General features: G+C 34.1%; 1 protein-coding gene across 5 annotated transcripts in view; it reads left to right on the plus strand.

Moving 5' to 3' along the window:
- PCLO (piccolo presynaptic cytomatrix protein) overlaps positions 1-21,919 on the plus strand; it is a 416,642-nt gene that overhangs the window by 216,213 nt on the left and 178,510 nt on the right. For 4 of the 5 annotated variants that reach the window (XM_024249810.2, XM_054559581.1, XM_054559583.1 and 1 more), the window contains exon 6: positions 180-2,194. In XM_024249810.2, coding sequence (XP_024105578.2) covers positions 180-2,194 — 2,015 coding nt within the window. The remainder of the gene's footprint in view (positions 1-179; positions 2,195-21,919) is intronic. The other variant, XM_054559582.1, reaches the window with a different exon arrangement.

Raw genomic sequence — 21,919 nt, forward strand, 5'->3', positions numbered from 1 at the left:
TCAAAATCACCTGCATGTGCCTGCATGTTCAACATTGCTTTCATTCCGCATCTAATTAGGTTACCCTGTGGATTTGCATGCAGTCTCACTCATTATGTTCATCAAGATGAGAGGGTTTTCAAACTCAAAAAGCATCATTCATTCTGGGAACTGGACTATAACTCTGCCCTGTATTTCAGGTGAGGTAATGGATTATTCAAGCAAGACTACAGGTCCATATCCAGAAACACGACAAGTCATTTCTGGAGTTGGGATTAGTACCCCACAGTATTCCACAGCAAGAATGACACCACCACCAGGACCCCAGTATTGTGTGGGGAGTGTTTTGAGGTCATCTAACGGTGTTGTCTATTCTTCAGTAGCAACTCCAACACCCTCTACATTTGCTATCACCACACAACCCGGCTCCATTTTCAGCACCACAGTGAGGGATTTGTCTGGTATTCATACGGCTGATGCAGTGACTTCATTACCTGCCATGCACCATAGCCAGCCAATGCCTAGATCATATTTTATAACAACAGGTGCATCTGAAACGGACATTGCAGTAACTGGTATTGATATCAGTGCCAGTTTTCAAACTATTACTATGGAGTCTCTTACTGCTGAGACGGTAGACTCTGTTCCCACTTTAACCACAGCATCCGAAGTGTTTCCTGAAGTGGTGGGAGATGAAAGTGCTCTTTTAATTGTCCCTGAAGAAGATAAACAACAGCAGCAGCTAGACTTGGAGCGTGAGCTCCTGGAACTGGAGAAAATTAAGCAACAGCGCTTTGCTGAGGAATTGGAGTGGGAACGTCAGGAAATTCAAAGGTTCCGAGAACAAGAAAAGATCATGGTTCAGAAAAAGTTGGAGGAGCTGCAGTCTATGAAGCAACACCTTCTCTATCAGCAAGAAGAAGAGCGGCAAGCCCAGTTCATGATGAGGCAGGAGACATTAGCTCAGCAACAGTTACAGCTTGAGCAGATCCAACAGCTGCAACAACAGCTTCACCAGCAGCTGGAGGAGCAAAAGATTCGGCAGATCTACCAGTATAACTATGACCCTTCTGGAACTGCTTCTCCACAAACCACTACAGAGCAGGCAATTTTGGAAGGTCAGTATGCTGCTCCGGAAGGCAGTCAATTTTGGGCAACTGAAGATGCAACCACCACAGCTTCAGCTGTTGTGGCAATTGAAATACCACAAAGCCAAGGATGGTACACCGTTCAATCTGATGGTGTTACTCAGTACATTGCCCCACCTGGTATCCTGAGCACTGTTTCAGAAATACCTCTAACAGATGTTGTTGTAAAAGAGGAAAAACAACCCAAAAAGAGAAGTTCTGGAGCTAAAGTCCGAGGACAGTATGATGACATGGGAGAAAATATGACAGATGATCCCCGAAGTTTTAAAAAGATAGTGGACAGTGGTGTACAAACGGATGACGAAGATGCCACAGATCGGAGCTATGTGAGTAGGAGAAGGAGAACTAAAAAGAGTGTGGATACAAGCGTCCAAACTGATGATGAAGATCAGGATGAGTGGGATATGCCTACTAGATCAAGGAGGAAAGCTCGTGTAGGGAAATATGGTGACAGCATGACAGAGGCTGACAAGACCAAACCCCTTTCCAAAGTCTCCAGCATAGCAGTTCAAACGGTAGCAGAGATATCTGTGCAAACTGAACCAGTTGGAACCATAAGAACACCCTCCATACGGGCACGAGTGGATGCCAAGGTAGAAATAATTAAACACATTTCAGCACCTGAAAAGACTTACAAAGGGGGCAGTTTAGGATGTCAAACAGAAGCAGATTCAGACACACAAAGTCCTCAATATCTGAGTGCCACATCTCCACCCAAAGACAAGAAACGCCCAACACCTTTAGAGATTGGTTATTCATCTCACCTCCGGGCAGATTCCACAGTACAGCTGGCTCCTTCCCCACCCAAATCCCCCAAAGTCCTTTACTCACCCATCTCACCACTTTCACCAGGCAAAGCCTTAGAATCAGCCTTTGTACCTTATGAAAAACCCCTCCCTGATGATATAAGTCCACAGAAAGTACTGCATCCAGATATGGCTAAAGTTCCCCCAGCAAGTCCTAAGACAGCCAAGATGATGCAGCGTTCTATGTCTGACCCCAAGCCTCTGAGTCCAACAGCAGACGAAAGTTCCAGGGCTCCTTTTCAGTATACCGAGGGCTATACGGTAAGAGTGATTCTTTTCAGTTGGAAGGCAATGGATGAGTTATTAATCATGTGTTTTCAGACTTTTAGGAGGCAATCAGGCTCCTAGTACCTTAGAAACCTAATACTAGATTAGAGTGAAGATTATTGCCTTAGAAATTTACACTATATATGTGTATATGTGTGTGTGCGTGTGTGTGTGCATGTGTGCGTGTGTGTGTGCCTGTGTGCATGTGTGTGCGTGCATGTGTGTGTGTGCGTGTGTGTGTAGAAAACCATACATTCACTTAAACATACCAAAGAAAGAAAACACATTATGTGAAGCAAAATGAGTTTATTATTTTAAGACAATGAAATTGAAAGTCTTATATCGAAATCTCCCAAATATCAACTGTAGCTGTGATTTCAGTAAACATAATTAATATTCATTTTCAGGCATGATAGGAAACGTTAAACAGATAATGCAAAAGGTGACTATGAATTTAGACCATGGATATTTATTGGGAAGACTCTTAGAGATTATCTGGTCAGTATCCTCTTCATCCAGCCGGAATGTTTTCATTAGAAGACTTGGAACACTTACTGGTCAAAAGAGAACATTTCTGAGGCAGGCAGATAAAAGTAATATAATCATCATAGTTCATCCATGCTTATTTTATTTCTGGCAACTTTATTAATCTAAACTCAGGTAAACCTTAGTCCTAGTGCTCACAGAAGCAAAAATAATTTTTCATGTTTCTTTGAATAATATAAATTAATTATTTTCAAATATATAGGTATGCTTCAAGGGGAGAACATATACAGATGTATCTGTGAAGATCTCTATAACAGAGAATAAGAAATGTGGATAATCAGCTATAAAGCAGACATTTCCTACTTAAGAAAATCTAATATACATAACTATTCAGAAAGTGATTGATAGATATAATAGCTCAATTTAGAACAAGACTTCTGTTCAAATTAGAAGTTCCCCTAATGCATGATTACTGAGCTCTAGGTTTTGAACCCTGAAGTTTCTAAGCAGGTTTTTCTGAGATGGTGTTACATTTCCATTGACCCATATATGTTAAACACTGGCTGTGGGCTGAAAAATATGTCACAATATATGACTGTAAGTCTACTTGTAGGTATATAGACATCAATGGTCATAATAGTAAATTATAAATTTATTTATGTTTTCTAGTTTTCTAGTAGAATTGCGTTATTACGGGTTTTATTTTTTCTCAAGTAGTATAACCTAAAAGTAAAACTGTCTTCATGTCAAGGAGAGAGGTAATAGCTAGAGAGTCAGGAAACCTCTGTTGTATTGAGATTTCATCCAGTATACAGAGAATTATTTTATGCATAGTGTTGTTTCTAGAATTTAATCTATTAATATAGTTGAAAAGTGAATTTTAAGTTAGTTATACAATGTGTAGGTATATCTTTTTATAGGTTTGGCCTAGAAATTCACTGAAAGAGTTATGTGAACAACTTTGAAATATGATTTTTGGCAGTATTTTCAAAGTAATAGTGAAGACTTCTGTTATTAGAACAGGCTTTCCAGGTGGAATATTGACTGTTTACATAATATGTATCCCTGTACCCTTAATTCAAATGAGCTCAGCTTAAAAAGAGTCTCAAGTTATCAGTATTTTTTTCCTCACCAAGTATTCACTTTGGATTTGGAAATGTATCCACTTGGAAATTGATACAATGGGTTGTAAAGGTTGTATTACTGCTTGTGTCAGCAATATTGATAAGCTAATCATAAAGGAAGTTGAGTAGAATTACCAAGTAATCCCCAGAATCTGAAAAACCCTAGTCGTTTTGAGCCTGAAAGCACAATTCAGTGGTTCTTTTTTCCAGTTGGTCAAATTAAATGCATACTTTAATATGGAATAGTTGTATACAAATTCAAAGGTATTGTCTTATTACGTGCACAAGTAGATCATTTTATACACAGGCAGTGTCGTTAACACTCTAGAGACTATGAGTCTAAGATGTGAATTTTATAATTTCTAGGCAAATGTCTAGACATACTTTGAGTCTATTTTAAAGTAAATAAATTAATTTCTTAATTATGAGTGTGAATTACTAAGTATTAACTATACTAAAAAAATAATTTTCTTAGGGATATTCATAGTGATGTGAATTAAAGAAGGCTAGCTCAGTAGTTTACAGGTTATTAATTTTCACAGACCAGTAAGATTTTAAAAACTTCCACCACTCAGTAGGCGCTGAAACAACACAGTGACACATCTAATACAGTGTAAAAGATAAATTTTATACTCTATCAGATTCTGAATCAATCTGTCCTCCTCCTGAAAGTGTCAGGAGAGGTTGCAAAGAAGAGGTCTGAGTCATGAAGACTGAGACCTCTGCTGGACTATGAAGAGAATAATGGAGGTCATTGTAACTAGAGGGAATAAATGGACAAAGTTTCAGATTGATGAACAGACATAAAGCAAAGAGGAGGAGAAAAGGGTTTACAGTAAATACAAACAGAAAGGCGACGGAGGGCCAGGTCACTGGAGATCTAATCTGCTGCCTTACAAAGTTTGGATTTACTTCCTGTGGCTATGAGGATCATAGACCAGAGCCACCATCATCTTTTATTTACAATGTGCACAGCCCTTAGGCTCCTTCTACACTTCCCTTTACTGCCATCAGTTCTCTAAACAGCACCTAGAGTGATTTTCTAAAATGTACATCAGATTATGTTACTTGCAGCACAGTTTAAACTCTATTAGGATCTCATCAAATTCAAAATATATTAGAAATTTCTTAACAAGGCTATATATGATGTGATCCCTGCTTCTTTCATGACCTCATTGGTCGCTCTCCAGACTTTCTCCCCTCCTCACTCTGCTCCGACCACAGGCCGTGCTGTTCTTTGGATGTGCCAACCGCACCCCCACCCAGGGCACAAGTCTGTGCCTCTCTCTCCCCAGATATACGTATGCTGACTCCTACATACAGATTTCTGCTCAAATTTTACCTCCACAGAGAGACTTTTCTTAATTTGTTCTCTAAAGAAGTCTACTTATTACTATAAATCTCTATTTCTGCCTCTAAATTTGTATATATTACTTATTAAATACATTATATTGTGTATTTAATTGAATATTGTCTTTCTTCTCCAGTAGAATATAAGCTCTACAAGAGCAAGAATTTTGCTTCTCTTGCTGCTATAGTCCTAAATGCCTGAATAGTGCCTGGCGTGAAGTAGGTGCTCAAAATTTATTGAAGAAATTTGTTAAAGGGAAGATTATAATCATAGAAGGAATGGTATAAGATTTATATTGAAAAGACTCTGGCTGCTTATCTTTTCATTGCCGTACTTGGACAATGAAATCTTAGCAAGTTTTGTTGATAATCTAAGTTAATATGTCCTTTATTTAAAGTATTACTTTCACTTTGTTTATTTTTATATAGGCATCCGAAACACTGAATACAGGTTGAATGGTGTTTAGCTATTAGCAAGCCCAGCCACCTTACAGATAAGACAAGTCCCAGAGTAGGCTAGTGATTTTATGATGGCCCCTTACTAAACCCGTGCCCTGACTCTACACTTCATAGTTCTTATCCTTTTATTAGTTTCTTCTGAGGCGTATTAAACATTTCCTAATTATTTATTCTTAATTCAGTGTCATGCTTGATTTTTTTTTAATCTTGGCATTTCCTCTTCTGTCCTTAAAATTCCAGTTTAAATCTCCATCAATTAGGTTTATACATTTTTAAAATTCAATTCTTGCTTGTTTTCACTCATTACCTTATTCATTACTCTTTTCCAGACATGTGATGAACTGTAAAGATACAGGATGAATCAGAGAGGCAGGTTTCATGCTTGACTTCCTACCACTAGGATCATTTTGTTCTTATTGCCCATGCATTGTATCAGTTTGCTAGCGCTCTCGTAACACAGTACCACAAACCGGGTGGCTTAAACAACAGAAATTTATTCCTTCTGTATGTGTCTACCTCTGTTCCCAAATTTCCCTTTTATAAGGATACTACCATATTGATTTAGGCCTACTCTAATGACCTCATTTTAACTTGATTACCTCTGTAAAGACCGTATGTTCAAATAGGTTGACATTTTGAGATATCAAGGGTTAAGACTCCAATATATCATTTTTTGGAGGAGACAAAATTCGACCCATAAAATATATCCAAGCACTATATTGTACTTTTTGTTTGCTCACAGCCAAATATGGAATGATATTTAATTTGTTTTGGGTATTTTTCAAGACTCTGTCAGTCTGATATCACATTTTATTTGTTGACATTTACATAACCAGACAGTTTTATCTTGCAGCCTACTTACACTTACAAATTTAATTGTTTAGCTCTGAGTAAAAATGGAAAAACATTACCACCTGTTTCCTTAAATCTTTCACTTTACTCCACAGAAAAAAAAAAAATCCCAGAGATACAAACACAGTCAGAATTTATTTCTTCTGGGTTTAAGCTTGCTCCCTAGATATGACTTAGTAATACTGTATTTTCATCATGATTTAACAAAAGCACAGGAAGAAGTGTACATTTTAATGAAAGGTAGCATGTGGACAGTGATTTTTATTAATTTATCAGTAGAACTCTTCTTCATTTGGAATATTTTATGTAAGAGAGAGTTAAAAATGGGTAGAATCAGAATGATCAAAGGTTTATTTGTAAAGATTACGTGAATAAGGTTTATTACCTTCCCATCACCAAGTCTGGCAATTGTAGATATCCAGTAATGTGGATTCTCTTTTTCTCAGATGGACATTTGGCAAATATCTGTGTTTCTTCAGGAAAAAGTCATCAACTATCATTAAAGAGCTTTACTTTACGGGCTGGTAGAAATAATTCTCAAAAGTTCCGGTAACTGTATCTTTCATGTTCTTTGGAGTATGTAATGTTGCTTCTCTGGAAATTTCCGATTCCTATGCTTGGTAGCCATTTTTGAATTTATTTTTTTGAGTCATGAGGTCTTCTTGACTGACCTGTTTTAAATTAGTACTCTATCTCTATGGCCTTCTTTATTTTTCTCCATTTTGCCTATCATCTTCTAAGATATTATATCTGTTTTTGTTGTTGTTATTTTATTTATTGTTATTTTATTTATTGTTATTAAAATTTATGGGTTTTTGTTTAATATCTGTACTGCTATATACCCAGTGTCCAGAAAGATACCTGACTCATAATAGGTGCTCTATAATAATAATTTAACTTGATTAATTAATGAGTCAAAAGACCTCTTTATCCATCAAATAATTTTCAATTTTGCAGGATTCATAAATCCCTCACTCCCACATGAAACAAAAAATAAAAACAAAGCAAAAGCTAACAAAACCATATTCATCCTCCCACTATTCATTTTGTGTAATTCAATGTTACTTTTTTTTTTTTGTATGGATTCTCGCTCTGTTGCCCAGGCTGGAGTGTAGTGACGCTATCTCACTTCACCTCCAACTCCCGGGTTCAAGTGATTCTCTTGCCTCAGCCTCCCGAGCAGGTGGGATTACAGGTGCTTGCCACCCCGCCCAGCTAATTGTTTGTGCTTTTTAGTAGAGATGGGGTTTCACCATGCTGGCCAGGCTGGTCATGGACTCCTGACCTCAGGTGATCCACCCGCCTCGGCCTCCCAGGGTGCTGGCATTACAGACGTGAGCCCCTAGCCCAGTGTTACAATTTTTACTTCTGTTTCCTCTGTGCTTTTCTTCCATTTCGTACATGGACCACACTATACTTTCTCCATTTATTTCCATCTAGTATTTTTGTGTATCTATGGATTATCTCTAGTACCGTGTTTATGAGGATTCCATAAACCAGAGCTCCAAAATGCCTTCCTTACACCCTTTCTCTTTCTTCTGCACAATGAGACTGATTTACATCCTACCCCAGATGATCAATAACTTCAATCAGGAAGTTTAGTGTAGCATGCTCTCTACAGAGTTGGGGAGAAAAGTGACATTATCTATTGCATAGCAATGTAAATTCCAAGAATTGGTTTAGAGCTAGAAGGTACCTAATTTAATTCGATTTATCTCTCTTAAAGTATAACATTTTTCTTAGTGATTTTTCTATCAAAAAATTAGTTTGTATATTTCAGAAATATCACATTTTGGCAATGATAGTACACACTACTTTTTGTGCTAAAAAAATTAGCTACAATTAAAATGTTATCACCTCTCTGTGGCCTTAAAAGTACATAGACTATTAATTGTTGAAGCTATTTTGTCCCCTTAGACTTGTTCAACAACTTTAGAAAGTTTTTAGTAATAGGCAAACTTCTTATTAAAATCTTTTTGTTCTAGTGTTTAAGCCAGGATCCTATTGCAAAGCAGATGGCATTCATGAGCTGATTTTTACAAGAATATGCTTTGCTTCACTGATTGCTGTTTTGATAGCTATTTTTAAAATTTTTGGAATCCTTTAATGTCTATTTCTGAAAGTAATTTCCATAACCTAAATTGAGAAATTGTATTTCTGTCAATTCTTCCAGAGTATAATGATTTAAGAAATAATGGCTCTGGTGGCCAAATGTGATTTGAATAATAATAATATTTATTAGGGGTTATTTTTCATTATTCTCTTTGAAAAGCAATATAAGAAAGCAGTCTACTAAAACTAACTTTAAAACTGTTTTATAATGGTGGTATTTATGTATGTCAGAAAAAAATCATATATTAAAGATTAGCTTTGTAAATAATAGAAGCCTCATCTTTCTATAGCTCTTACCTTCTTCATTACTAATGATTTTCTCATGATATTTCTTCTTGATTAAAATATTGCATTTTAACATCCAACTGTTTTAAAATTAAAATACAAAGTATTTTGAAGTATTTTTCAAAATAAATGGCAGTAAAATAATTTATGGTCATTAGTAATTGGAAAGATATTATTTAAAAAATCAATTAAAACAAATGTACACAGATATACAAATGTCAATCAGTCAAAACCAGAAAATTTTTAGATTGATCTCAGCAATTTAGTATTCGGTAGTTAACATTCCTATTCACTATAATAAATATCTAAGGATTAATTTCAAAAGAAAACTTTTTATAAAGAAGGAAAAGATTTTCAGAAAAAATCAAATCATTTGTGTTATCCTTTCCAGAATCCAAATTTCAAAATATGCAAATTAACATGACTGTAAGAAACAAATTATATTCTTATTGTTCATTGAAAGACTTCTGCCAAAAGCATAAAACTAAATATTATGATATGCCAGTTTAACATGGGAGAGTTCTGACTTAATAGAGCGTTGAGTATTACTGAAGCAGTTTAAAACCACAGCACTATTTAACAGTAATTAGCTTCCTATGTATTTCAGCATATTAGTGTCTTAACAGTTCACTACTCTTTCTACTTTGAACAGTTGTGTACTTTATAACTGACTCAAGCAACGATGTGATCTCAGCTGATTGCAACCTCTGCCTCCCAGGTTCAAGTGATTCTCTTGCCTCAGCCTCCCGAATAGCTGGGAATACAGGCACCCGCTGTGATGCCCAGCTAATTTTTGTATTTTTAGTAGAGATAGGGTTTCACCATGTTGGCCAGGCTAGTTTTGAACTCCTGACCTCAAGTGATCCTTCAGCCTTGGCCTCCCAAAGTGTTGGGCTTACAGGCATGAGCCACTGTGCCCAGCCACACTTTTGTATATCTGTTTAAATTTCTAAACATTACTAATTATTTAGGATTCTATATTATGCTAGATTAACTCTTACTGGAAAAAATGAGTAAGCAACTAAAAGGATTATAATATAAAAATTTGGAAAAGTTTTGGGTATATTTTGAGATATAAGGTATGTGACATCACAATTCTAATACTTGTTTGACACTTTCTTAACATATTTAATATTATACCTTATTGATAGGCATATATGCATATACATACATACATTAAAACGATACTTTTATAGTCTCATATAACTAATAAAATATTTTCACATGCAGTTGCTTGGTTGTGATCCAAACCACTTGTTTTCTGTAGGCATTATGTTTCTTTTATTTCATATTTTAAAGAAGAGGCATGTGAAGCCCAGATCAATGTCCTTTGCACACCTGTACCTACCCAACATCAATTTTATTTGCACTAAATAAGACCCCAGTATTAACAGCTTTTTTTCTACTGGTACTATTATGTATTGTGAATTATGTGTAGAGTTTTAATTAGGAGAGAACTTGAACAAGTGTGGTGTGGTAAGTTGAGTCTTTTACTAAATGTTTTAAGTTATTTTTTAAAAATGTGGGTACATAGTGGGTGACTATAGACAGTAACAACGTAATTGTATATTTTAAAATTACATAAAGAAGGTAAGGTGAGTCTTAGATGAACTGGCTAAATAAACTGAGATTCTTTAGCCTGAAGCTTTAAACAGCAAAGGGATTTTCTTCTATTTTAATTTCACCTAAAGAACAAGTTGCAAAGAATCCAAATTAAAGCATTAAAAAAAAGCTTAATGATTGAAAGCAATATAAGAAATCATTCGGGCACAGTGGCTCAAGCCTGTGTAATCCCAGCACTTTGGGAGGCCGAGGTGGGTGGATCACAAGGTCAGGAGATCGAGATCATCCTGGCTAACACGGTGAAACCCCGTCTCTACTAAAAATACAAAAAATTAGCCAGGCGTGGTGGTGAGCACCTGTAGTCCCAGCTACTTGGGAGGCTGAGGCAGGAGAATGGCATGAACCCGGGAGGCGGAGCTTGCAGTGAGCCGAGATCTCGCCACTGCACTCCAGCCTGGGCGACAGAGAGAGACTCTGTCTCAGAAAAAAAAAAAAAAAAAAAAGAAATCATTAATGCAGATTATAGAACTGATGTCTCCTTATATTTTTGGCTAAAAAAAAAAAAAGGAGTACTTCTAATTTTATAAAATGGCAAATAAAAGCTTAGCCTGTGAAGAATGATAAATAACTCTCTTGAGGGAGTAAAAGTTCATTAAAAATAGATTTGAAGCTAAAGATGATTATCCTTGCCATTCCCTCTTCCTTTCTTTCCAATCAAATGATTAAATATAAATGTGTGAAAAAATACAAATATTGTTTTAGCTCTCCAATAAATCGTTTTAACTACATGAATAAATTAATAGTTTGGATCAAATCTAAATTTCTGATCCATTAGAAAGTACTAATTAATGTTCATTGTAAAGAGTTTCAAAATACTTTATCAAGGAGTCAACATCACAACATTAATTTTTCCTTTTGACAGGAATAAATGTGCATAAATTTATCCAGTGTGACACATATTAAAATGATAGAAATCATTCTGATAAAAACAACAATGGTGTCGTATTTAGAAAAACCTCTGCTGGTCCTTTCAATCAGTTCACTTGTGGCAGGAGTTGAGCCTATAAATGCTCACTGAACTGCACACCAACTAACAAGCTCAGATTTCATTGATTATCCATTTGGAAAATTATCTAATCGGCCATTCATTTATACATCCATTCTCATGGCATTGGATGTGTAGAGAAATGAGAATTGAAAGGAAAAGTTAACCTCTTAAAATGACATTTAGTAAAAATGTTTTCATTTTAATACAAGTCCATAGGCTTTAACTTCTAGAGGACTGAGTAAAATATTTCTTGTCCCTGATTTAATTTAATTTACCATCTTTTAATCAAAAGTGAATAGTATTGTCTTCTAAAGAACTAAATGTTTCTGCAGTTTACATGAAATAAAGGCCATGTTCAGGCACTTTCAAAAAAATCTTTGTTATCTAATTTTAAGGGAGCTATTTCACATGGTTTAGGTTTATGAGAACAAATATTTCTTCTTCATAAAAATATGTATTTATATTTACATATTTATATATAATAAAAACATATTTTATATATATTTCCAGTGGAAAATATATCTATATCTATTTATCTCTATATATATGTTTATATTTCCAGTGGAAAATATATATTTATATTTCCAGTGGGAAAAAGAAATATATATATATATTTTCTTTTCAGTGGAAAAAAATATATATATATTTCCAGTGGGAAAAATATATATATATTTCCAGTGGAAAAAATATATATATATTTCCACACACACATATCCCTGAACTATTTTAATGTCATATTCCAAGGTTGTATTCTAGGCTAAGGGATAATCAATAAACAAGAAACAAAACACAGTAGAGATTACTGTAATTTTGAGCTTAGGGATTTCCAGACTGTAAACTTAAAATATATTTACTTCAACATAATTTAGTGAAGGCTTTGTGTCACTATTAAAATTCTCATATTTACCATGGCTTTTGATAGGTAACTATTTAATCATTCTTCAAATTGCTAATGATCTGATGCTTTAGAAAATACATCATATAGCAATCATAATTCTAATACCCCATGTCCAGAAATGTAAAATAATTAGAGATTTACATTTTGCAGCATTTAAAATAAAGTTAAATTTATTCTGATGACAGTGCCAATAAGTAAATTTTTTATAGAAGCATTAGAATCACTACAGTCTCTCTTTATGGACCAGTGATTTGCTGTAAGAATGGAAAGGTTCACGGGCAGACAGTATTGCAACATTCGGCATCCAGAGTACAAAGGAATGACTGCTGAAAAGAAAAAGGGGAATATACATTTTATTATTTTTAATTTACATTTACGTTTTAAGACAAGTTTTCATGTTAATTCTTGGAAATTATTGTTAACCTGTTACTCTGCTTCAGACTACCCACTTCAGCTATTTAACACATTTTCCGTTAAAGGAATATATCGTTATCTCATTGTAGCATATTAGAACTGTAAATGATTTTGCCCTTTGAAAAAGGAAACAACATTAGGTAGCCATACATAACGTTTAGTATCTGAGTCCAACAGCACCATATAAAAGTTAAATGGTATAAAATGAGAAAATAAGAGCTATTGATATTCATTTTCAGTGATCTGACCTGTTATTTTCATCCTTAAGTTATCATGTTTTAGTAATAGTCTTTAAGTAAATGTTTTTAAATTTCTTCATTGTTTCTCCTTATGCTCACTGGTCATCAGGCCTTCCTTCAACCTAGCTAAGATCATATAGGCAAAAGCTGCCCCAATAAGTTTTTGAAATAGGGACTACAAAAAGGGTGGTTTTAAATTTTAGTAATAACTTGACATTGAGAGACTAAAAGGAAGAGAAAAAGGAGGCCATCTGTACCTTTAAGCATTTTCGTTTCTACTAGAAAAATAACCAAGAAAATATAATGTTGAATGACACAACAAACCAGTTAAAAAATACATGTATAGCAATGTGCCTTTCTAACAAACATGGAAAAACTTAGAATTATAGTGTCTTGCTTCTAAGACATGTGCTTTAAATATTATACCCTTGTAGTTAATAAATATTTCACTTTACAACAATGAAATGTCAAAATGTAATATATTCTTTAAAGCAGATTAAACATTTCTGTATTTCTTACTGATGTTTTGTTCCAAGTCTTCATAGTCCTTTGAAGAGAATGGCTCTTGCATTTAAATGTCTAGCATGGCCCATGATGCTTTCTGTTGTTTTCAAAGCTGTGACTCTTAAATGTCCTATCATTGACCTTGTCATCCAAATAGACCTTAGGTACGTATCTACAAGTAGTAGAAGATAACTTTGTTGGTTGGGCTCTGTAACTCAAAATACCCATTAGGAAAGTTCTCGGATTTGGAATCTAATGTGGAGATACCTTCATGTGTTTAAAAAGGGAGAATACCTATCGTTATTTTAGTCTCATAGCAAGAAGGACAAAACATAACCAAAATTTTTTGGTAAATTATTTAATCACACCTTCAACGTATTTAATTCTGTTAATGAAACATGAAAGTAAAGTTTGGGTGGTATTCGTTAATTGTTTGCAATTGAGTCTAGTCTCTCCTTTAATAACAGAGAGACTGAAATAGAACCTGCTGGTGGATAACATTGTAAATATTATAAAAAGGGAAAAACTATTGATTTCTTTTTCATATTTACCTAGCATTGAGCATTTAAAATATGCAATGGGATACTATTGCCAAAATTAGATAAAGTTTCCAAAAGCACATCAGATCATAATTAACTCAGATGAGAAGTACAGTTTATAATATTCTAGTTGGCACTATACCAAAGATTTTGAATAGTTCAGGGAAATAATACAGTTTAGAAATTTGAGGATTTTTATTTTCTACCACTGAAATAACTAAACATATTTTAAAATACTACAGTAGAGTTTATTATTTTATACAAAGTGAGGCACAACATTGTTTGCCAAATGCAAAAAAAAAAAAAACTGTAGTGTGGATGTTAACAGGCATTACCATGAAATGTGACATAAAAACACAATTTTCACAAAAACATGTAGGTTTCAAAAGTAAAAGCATTTTAAAATGTGAATAGGTTTTGTTTATGTCTCAAAATTTGGACAGTAATGATACCTTTTAAAAGACTGCTATTTTAATTGAGGCGAAATTCACACAACATAAAAATAACCATTTAAAAATGAACAATTCAGTGACAAATTCAGTACATTTTAATGTTGTACAATCACCACTACCTCCATCTAGTTCTAAAACATTTTCATCATGCCAAAATAAAATCCTATACCCATTCAGCTGTTACTTTCCATTCCCTTCCTCGCTTAGCCTCTGACAACTACCAGTGTGTTTTTGTCTGTATGGATTTACCTATTCTAGATAAATACAAATGGATTCATACAGTATTCGGCCTTTTGTCATGGGCTTCTCTCACTTCAAATAACATTTTCTATGTTCATCTACTTTGTAGCAAGTATCAGTACTTTATTCCTTTAAATAGTTGAATTCCATTTTATTCTATATGCCACAGTTTGTTTATTCATTCATCTACTAATGAATATATTGGCTATTGGGAATAATGGTTCTATAAATGTTAATACACAAGTATTTGTTTGTGTATCTGTTTACAATTTTAAGGGTATAAGCCTAGGAATAGCTAACTGCTGGATGTTATAGTAATTCCATATTTAACTTTTTGAAGAACTGTCAACCTCTGCCATAGCAGTTGAACCATTTTACATTCCCACCAGCAATGTATAAGGGTTGCAATTTCTCTACATCCTTTCCAATACTTATTTTCCTTTTTAAAATAAATATTATTATAACTATCCTAGTGGATGTGAATTGGTATCTCATTGTGATTATGATTTTCATTCTTCTAATGACTGATGATATTGAACATCTTTTTAGGTGTTTTTTAGCCATTCATATTTCTTATGTGAAGTGACTATTTAAGTCTTTTGACCACTTTTTAATTGGATTGTTTTTCTTTTTGTTGTTTAATTTTTACATATTTGAGAATTTTCTAGTTTTTCTCAATTGATTTCTAGCTTCATTCCATTGTGGTCAAAGAAGGCACTTTGTATGATTTCAACCTTTTAAAATTTATCGAGACTTGTTTTGTGGCCTAACATATGGTCTATCTAGAGACTCTTCCAAGTACACCTGAGAGGAATGTGCACTCTGCTCTTTGGTGAAGTGTTCTATGTGTGTCTACGAGGTCTACTGTTTACAGTGTTGTTCAAGTTCTATATTTCCTAGTGGATCTTCATTTAGATGTTGTATCCAAGCTAGAAAATAGGAGATTATAGGAGAATGAACCAGAACATAACAATGCTTTCTTACTTTACATTAGAACCTTCTTTCTTCATTAAGCACTCTCCTGTTTTCTATTTTTGATTGGATTCCAGAGTTCCAGAAAGGTTGATTCTGTCAGTTTTTGCCAGCTTCATTTTTGCTTTAATAGAGGGATCAATTCTTGAAGTTCTGAACTCTGCCATTTCTATGATCTTACTCCAATTGTGGCATAGATTCTTAATTTATAATTTGCTCTGTCTTCATTGAAATGAAGTTTCACTTTTGGCATAAATGTAATAAGTGATAGCTTACCCATTTCACTTTTAGTTTCGTGTGAAAATGTAGTTAAGTTTATTAAACTTATCTTTGTGTAGATGTAGATTTTTTTAAATATTAAACAAAAGTGTGAACTGTATGTTATAGAGGTTTTTTGTTGCTTTTTTGCTGTGTGAAAAGCAACATACAAAACTGCATTTGATTCTTAATATAATAGTAATTATAATAACAGGATTTTATGGGTGTTTCCTATATCCAAGCAAACTACTAGATACTTAGCTCATTTTATCTTTGCAGCAAACCAATGAAGTATAGGTATTTGATCTTTAATTTGCAAAGTCAAAAACTGAGAATAAAGAACATTGAGTTGTTGAAGGCTATCCTGAACAAGTTGCAAAGACATGATTAAATTTGTATGTCTCAGTGCAAATCCTAATTTTTTTTTTTTTTTTAGTATACCTGGCTGCTTGCTTCCTGGTCATTCTATGTATGGTCTTACCTACATTTTTTCTAATGAGTCATTATTAGATTAGATGGTGAAGTCCAAGGATTGTCCTTATTTTAGGAAAGGCATTTAGCTTATGAATTTTTGAACCCTTATATGAAAAAATCATAATTTTCATTGACTTTTCATAAGCATATTTGGTAATATAATATGCATGTTAAAATATTACAGACTTTCTAATCAAAACGAATTTTGAGTGATACTCTTAGAGAATTATGGCTTTTGTTATTAAGAAATGTATACTATGATAACAATTAGCCATTTATCATAATATCTACCATTTATGAATGCTTACTAGTAGTACTTTTATGTAAGTGCTATTATATAAAAATATATTTTATCAATTGAAAATAGTTGTTGTTTATGGTTAGAAATATATCTATATCTATTTTCTGTTTCTCTTAGTGCAAAGACAGGTGGACATAGATAAATACAAATCTAGAGATCTTGACTTTGTAGGTAACATTCCATATAATTTTTTTCCTAGACATGCTCTGAAATTTTCTGAAGCTTTGAAGCCACCATACTGTAGAACTGGAAAGCTAGATGAAATCTCAACACTGCAGTTTCATATTAGAAGACATACTTGTCAAGCAGTCATAAATTTAAGAAAACAATTATTATATGTTTTCATCTTAAGTTAAAATAAATATCGTTAGAATAAAGATATATATTACCACTTAATCAAATTTATGTTACAGTTGTCATCATGGCAGTTTGATTACTAAACTACACAAACAAATATTTAGATTATTTGAGGTATCAAATGAAGCCTAGGTGAGTGGATCCATACACAGTTTAATTAATATACTAGAATTAGTTTTATTTAGAATACTTATCTTGCTGAATGTGATCATTTGCCTTGATCCTTTTTCCAGGATTTCAAGAAACACAGCCCCAGCTAAAGAAATGATAATCATTAGCGACCTATGAGAGTCACAGAGAACATCTCGATGGCTTTGAATGTCTATCATAAACTGGTCCTCTGTGTATAAGAACATTCTAAATAATTTTGCCCATAAAAATCTTTAATAATGATAGTTTGTAAAGGTTATATTTTAATATTACATCATATGCAAAGACAACTCAATGTAATAGCTACCTTCTATAAAATAAAATCTCACTTGCCTTAATTGGCAAGTGAGGTAAACATATGTAATGATTTCAGAGAGCTACTACACCAAACCCAACAAATATTGATCTCATCATATGACATTCTATCATTAGAGATTCATTTCTCTGAGTAATCTTAAGGCACCACATTAAAGTTTACATATTCTTGAGAGGGATCTGATTTTCAGCCTTTATGAGGGAAAATTCACTTGTAAAGACAGAAGAATCACAGAAAGATCAAAGGAGAACTTTTGGCCTTGGCCTTATTTTGACAAAGGGCCTCAAAATCTATGTTTCTTATGTTATCTCCAAGTATAAGTCATTACATGTTTTTATTTGTGTGTGTTTAAAAGCATAAATGTTCAATGTCAGCATTGAAAATATATCATCATTTTGTAACCTTATCTGCAGCATTTCTTCATTTCTTATATATTAGGAATATAAAAAAAAATGGACTGGACCACTCAATGCCAGTGAGCCCTGCATTTGTTGCTTTAGCCATGCATGTAAGGGTGATGCTGTGAAGGCTGAAGACTGTTCAGGAAATAGGAAGACCTAAAAAGACATTTTTCCCACAGCAAGCTGTTTTCTCAAATTCCTATTTTTTCTGAAAGTACCCAGTATAAGGAACACTTAGAATAATTTTCACTGAAAAAAAAAAACCTGACCTTCCAGAAAATGGAAAACCTCAGGGTATACTTCAAAAGACAGAAGTGCTGAGTTTTCAACTAAAATCTTGAAGTACTATTACAACAAGGAGGTGTTCCTTTGCTGTTTAATTAACAACCTAATAAATTATTCTCATTTCTTGGAAACAACTCGAAGACTAGTCCAATCTAACCTGATAGGAACTGTCAGCCAGGAAAGAAAACTGAGGCAGTAATTCAGAGAGGGTCCTGCTGGCTCTAAAGTGAGTCGTTTCTGGATCTTGAATGAGGGCTTTGCAACAGAAAATAACCTAGAAAGGTAAGGTGAAGGAATAATGGAGAATGTACCAATTAACTGTCTCTTCAGGGAGAACTTGTCAGAATAAATGGACTGTCAAAAAAATACAAAACCAAATCATATTCAAGACGAACAGACATATATGTAGGAGTTCAATAAGATGGGAAAGGCCAATGAGCATATTAGTTTTCTATTACGTGTAACAAATTACCCCGAAACTTGTTTTAAAAAAAATGAAATATAAAAGAAATCATAAAGAACCTAAGGATGTTTGTTTTTTCTCTCCAAGAATATATTTGCATTAACAGTGCAATCTAGCATGTTTCATCTACAGGCATACTTGTCATGTGACACCACCTTTGTGTAGTAAAAGTCATCAGAAGTCCTTCCAGATCCTGAATGACTTCAACATCTGTGATGATGATGATCCCACACCCAGTTTTTCTGTTTCTTCACTTTCTTAAAGCTCATCTACCATAATTATTACTTCTCCTTCATGTTGTTCATCCATTCCCACAAATGCCCTCTGAAATTACCTGAAAATTATTTAACTCATAAATCATACATGGCAATAACATGTAAACATTCTATCTCAGAACTTGCTCACTAGTGTACCTCCCTTATATTTGTCCTTCAAGTCCATCCTTATTTTATTCCATTGAAAGTTCTACTTTGCCTGTGTTTATCAACCTTCCTATATACACCACTTTTATGATCCAAGGTTCAGGTTTACCACAACAAACCTTTTGCTATTACTGTAATTTATCTCACAGCCCTGGAAACAAATTTACCCTGAATGAATCCAAATAGCAGCCACTTTCTTATCTACATCTTGCCAGGATGTAAATTAGAAGACCCACAAGTGGAAATATTAACTAAAAGTTCAGAGAGCCATGTACTCAATCAGACCATCCACCTGCTAAGCCTTCCTCCTACAAGGTTTAACTACTCAGTTTCCTTTCTCATTGTCTACTCTGCTGAAATCCCTGATAACTGCTGCCTTGATCACAGTGGATAAATATACTTCCTACATCACAGTGAAGACATAAGCTTTCTCAAATTTTAGCCACTGAATATGCCATCATTGTATATCATTTTAAGGAGTACTCTTTGATTCTGCCCTCTACCACATACTTCACTTGTAATCAATCATAAAATCAATTCATGTTACATTGTAGACAGCTTCTGTATGGTTCCTAATCAACCTTATATCCTTGTATTTATGCCCTCGTGGAGTCCCCTCTCTTTAAGTGAGGGCTGGACTTAATAACTTGGTTCTAATGAGTACAATATGAAATAAATGATGGGCTGTCAATTCCAAAATTAGGTTACAAAAGACTATTGCTCTCATCTTGCTTGCGCTGTTCTTCTTGCCATCTTGCTTATATGCTTTGATAAACAAGCCCCCATATTCTGAATTGCTCTACAAAGGTCCACATAGAAAGTAACAAGGGAAGCTAATAAGGAACTGAAGCCCCCAGTCCAACAGTCTTCCCGTGTCCAAATCCTGCCAACAACCACATGAGCGAGCTTAGAAGTAGTCTTCCTTAGTCAAGACCTCAGATGATAACTTCAATGGCAACTTGTTTGCAGGCTTGTGAGAAACCATGAGCAAGAGGACACAGCTAAACCATGCCCGGATTGCTGACCCACAGAAAATGTAAATATTGTTGTTTTAAGCCACTAAATTTTGAGGTGATTTGTTATACCTTAGCCTGTGTTTGATAATTGACACACTCTATCACCTAAAATGCTCTGCTGAATAGCATGATTACCAAAATGCTTCTCCTCAAATCTCTTCATTTCCCCAATTCAAATCTTATATGCCATGCAGTGCAAACTTGAAGTTACTTAATTTTGCTCTGCCTAAATTTACTCATTTATAAATTGAAGGTAATATTAGTACTGGGCCTTATATTGTTACTATATTTTAAAATAAGTTAATATAAGTAAAATAATGAGAACAAATCCTGAAATCCTTAGTCTTTTATATGTCTTAGCTGTAATTCCTTGATACCACTCTGTTTTCAAAAGTGCATCAGTCTTTTTCTCCCAGACCATTAAAAGGCTCTTAATTTGTTTTCTTTTATCTCTGTTCCCATCCTATGCATTCTGTAGTGCAGCCAGATATAACTTTTCGTATATAAATTTATTGGCCCATTCATTCCTGTTCAATGGTGTTCCATAGAAATTATGTTGAATCTACAAGTTATCAATACGGATACGGCTTGCAGGAACCTTCCTACCTTTCTAGACCCATCACATATCATTAGTGGAATCCCAAACGAGCCAAAAGATTAATGAAACATTTTTTGACTTTAAGTATCATGAGATAAAGAGCACATAACCTAGTAACTGTAGCTTCAAAAAGGTATTATCTGGGTGTGTTTGAAAAACAAATTACATGAGTCAGAAACCAGGGTTCTAATTTTTTAGGTAAGAAATTATCTACCAAAGAAATCAGAGTTCATGCATTCTATTATAACCTCTTTGAACATTAGTTTCTACTTTTGTAGAAATGAATTGAGTGTTTTTGTGTTATGCTAACATTTACCTCTTGGATAATTTGGTATTATTCAGAATTTTTAGTAAGTTTTGAACCATTAATAATAGTAAAATTCTGCCAACTACGTCTTCTAATAAATACATATTATGTTGTCATTTCTGAACTTCAAATCTTCAGTGACCTCTTGCTTATTTGATAAAGTCTAAAATTTGCATGACATTCAAGGCCCTAGATGGTCTGATATATCACTCTATAGTTTCCCCTCCTAATGCTGTTTCTCCCTCCCTCCGCACAGGCTTCTACACTGTGCAGTAGACATTATAGGTCCTGGGACATACATGTACTTGTGTTTTCATTTATTTGTCCATGTGTCCTGCCACCAGGAAATCCCTCACCTGTAGCCCTTGTGATTTCCTTCTTAGTACTTAGAACTACATACAGGTTGTCTCCTAGATGACTTATATGCTTCAGCTCAATCTGAGATTCACACTCCTTCCTCTGCATTCTCTAAGATCCAGATAGAAGCTTTTATTATAAAGTTTATCATGTTAAATTAAAGTTCCTAGCAAAACAACTCTATTACTTTTTCTAAGCTCTGAAAGCTGCATGAAGGTAGAAGCAATACCAAGGTCATTCATCTTTGTGTCATAATGACCTAGCCCAGAACATGGTACCAAATAGAGAATTAGTAAATATTTATTAGACGAATGGACAGAAGGAGAATTAGAATTCACTAATCCTAAATAGCTGAAGTAGTGAATTAGAATTCGCTAATCCTAAATAGGTTAATATTAGACTACACAATACTTCCAGCTCATTTTATACAATAATAGTAGTTTTTGAACATATTTCTTAGAAATTTAGGAAATACAT

This window comes from Pongo abelii, chromosome 6 (assembly GCF_028885655.2).
Source record: "Pongo abelii isolate AG06213 chromosome 6, NHGRI_mPonAbe1-v2.0_pri, whole genome shotgun sequence".
Lineage (NCBI taxonomy): Eukaryota > Metazoa > Chordata > Mammalia > Primates > Hominidae > Pongo > Pongo abelii.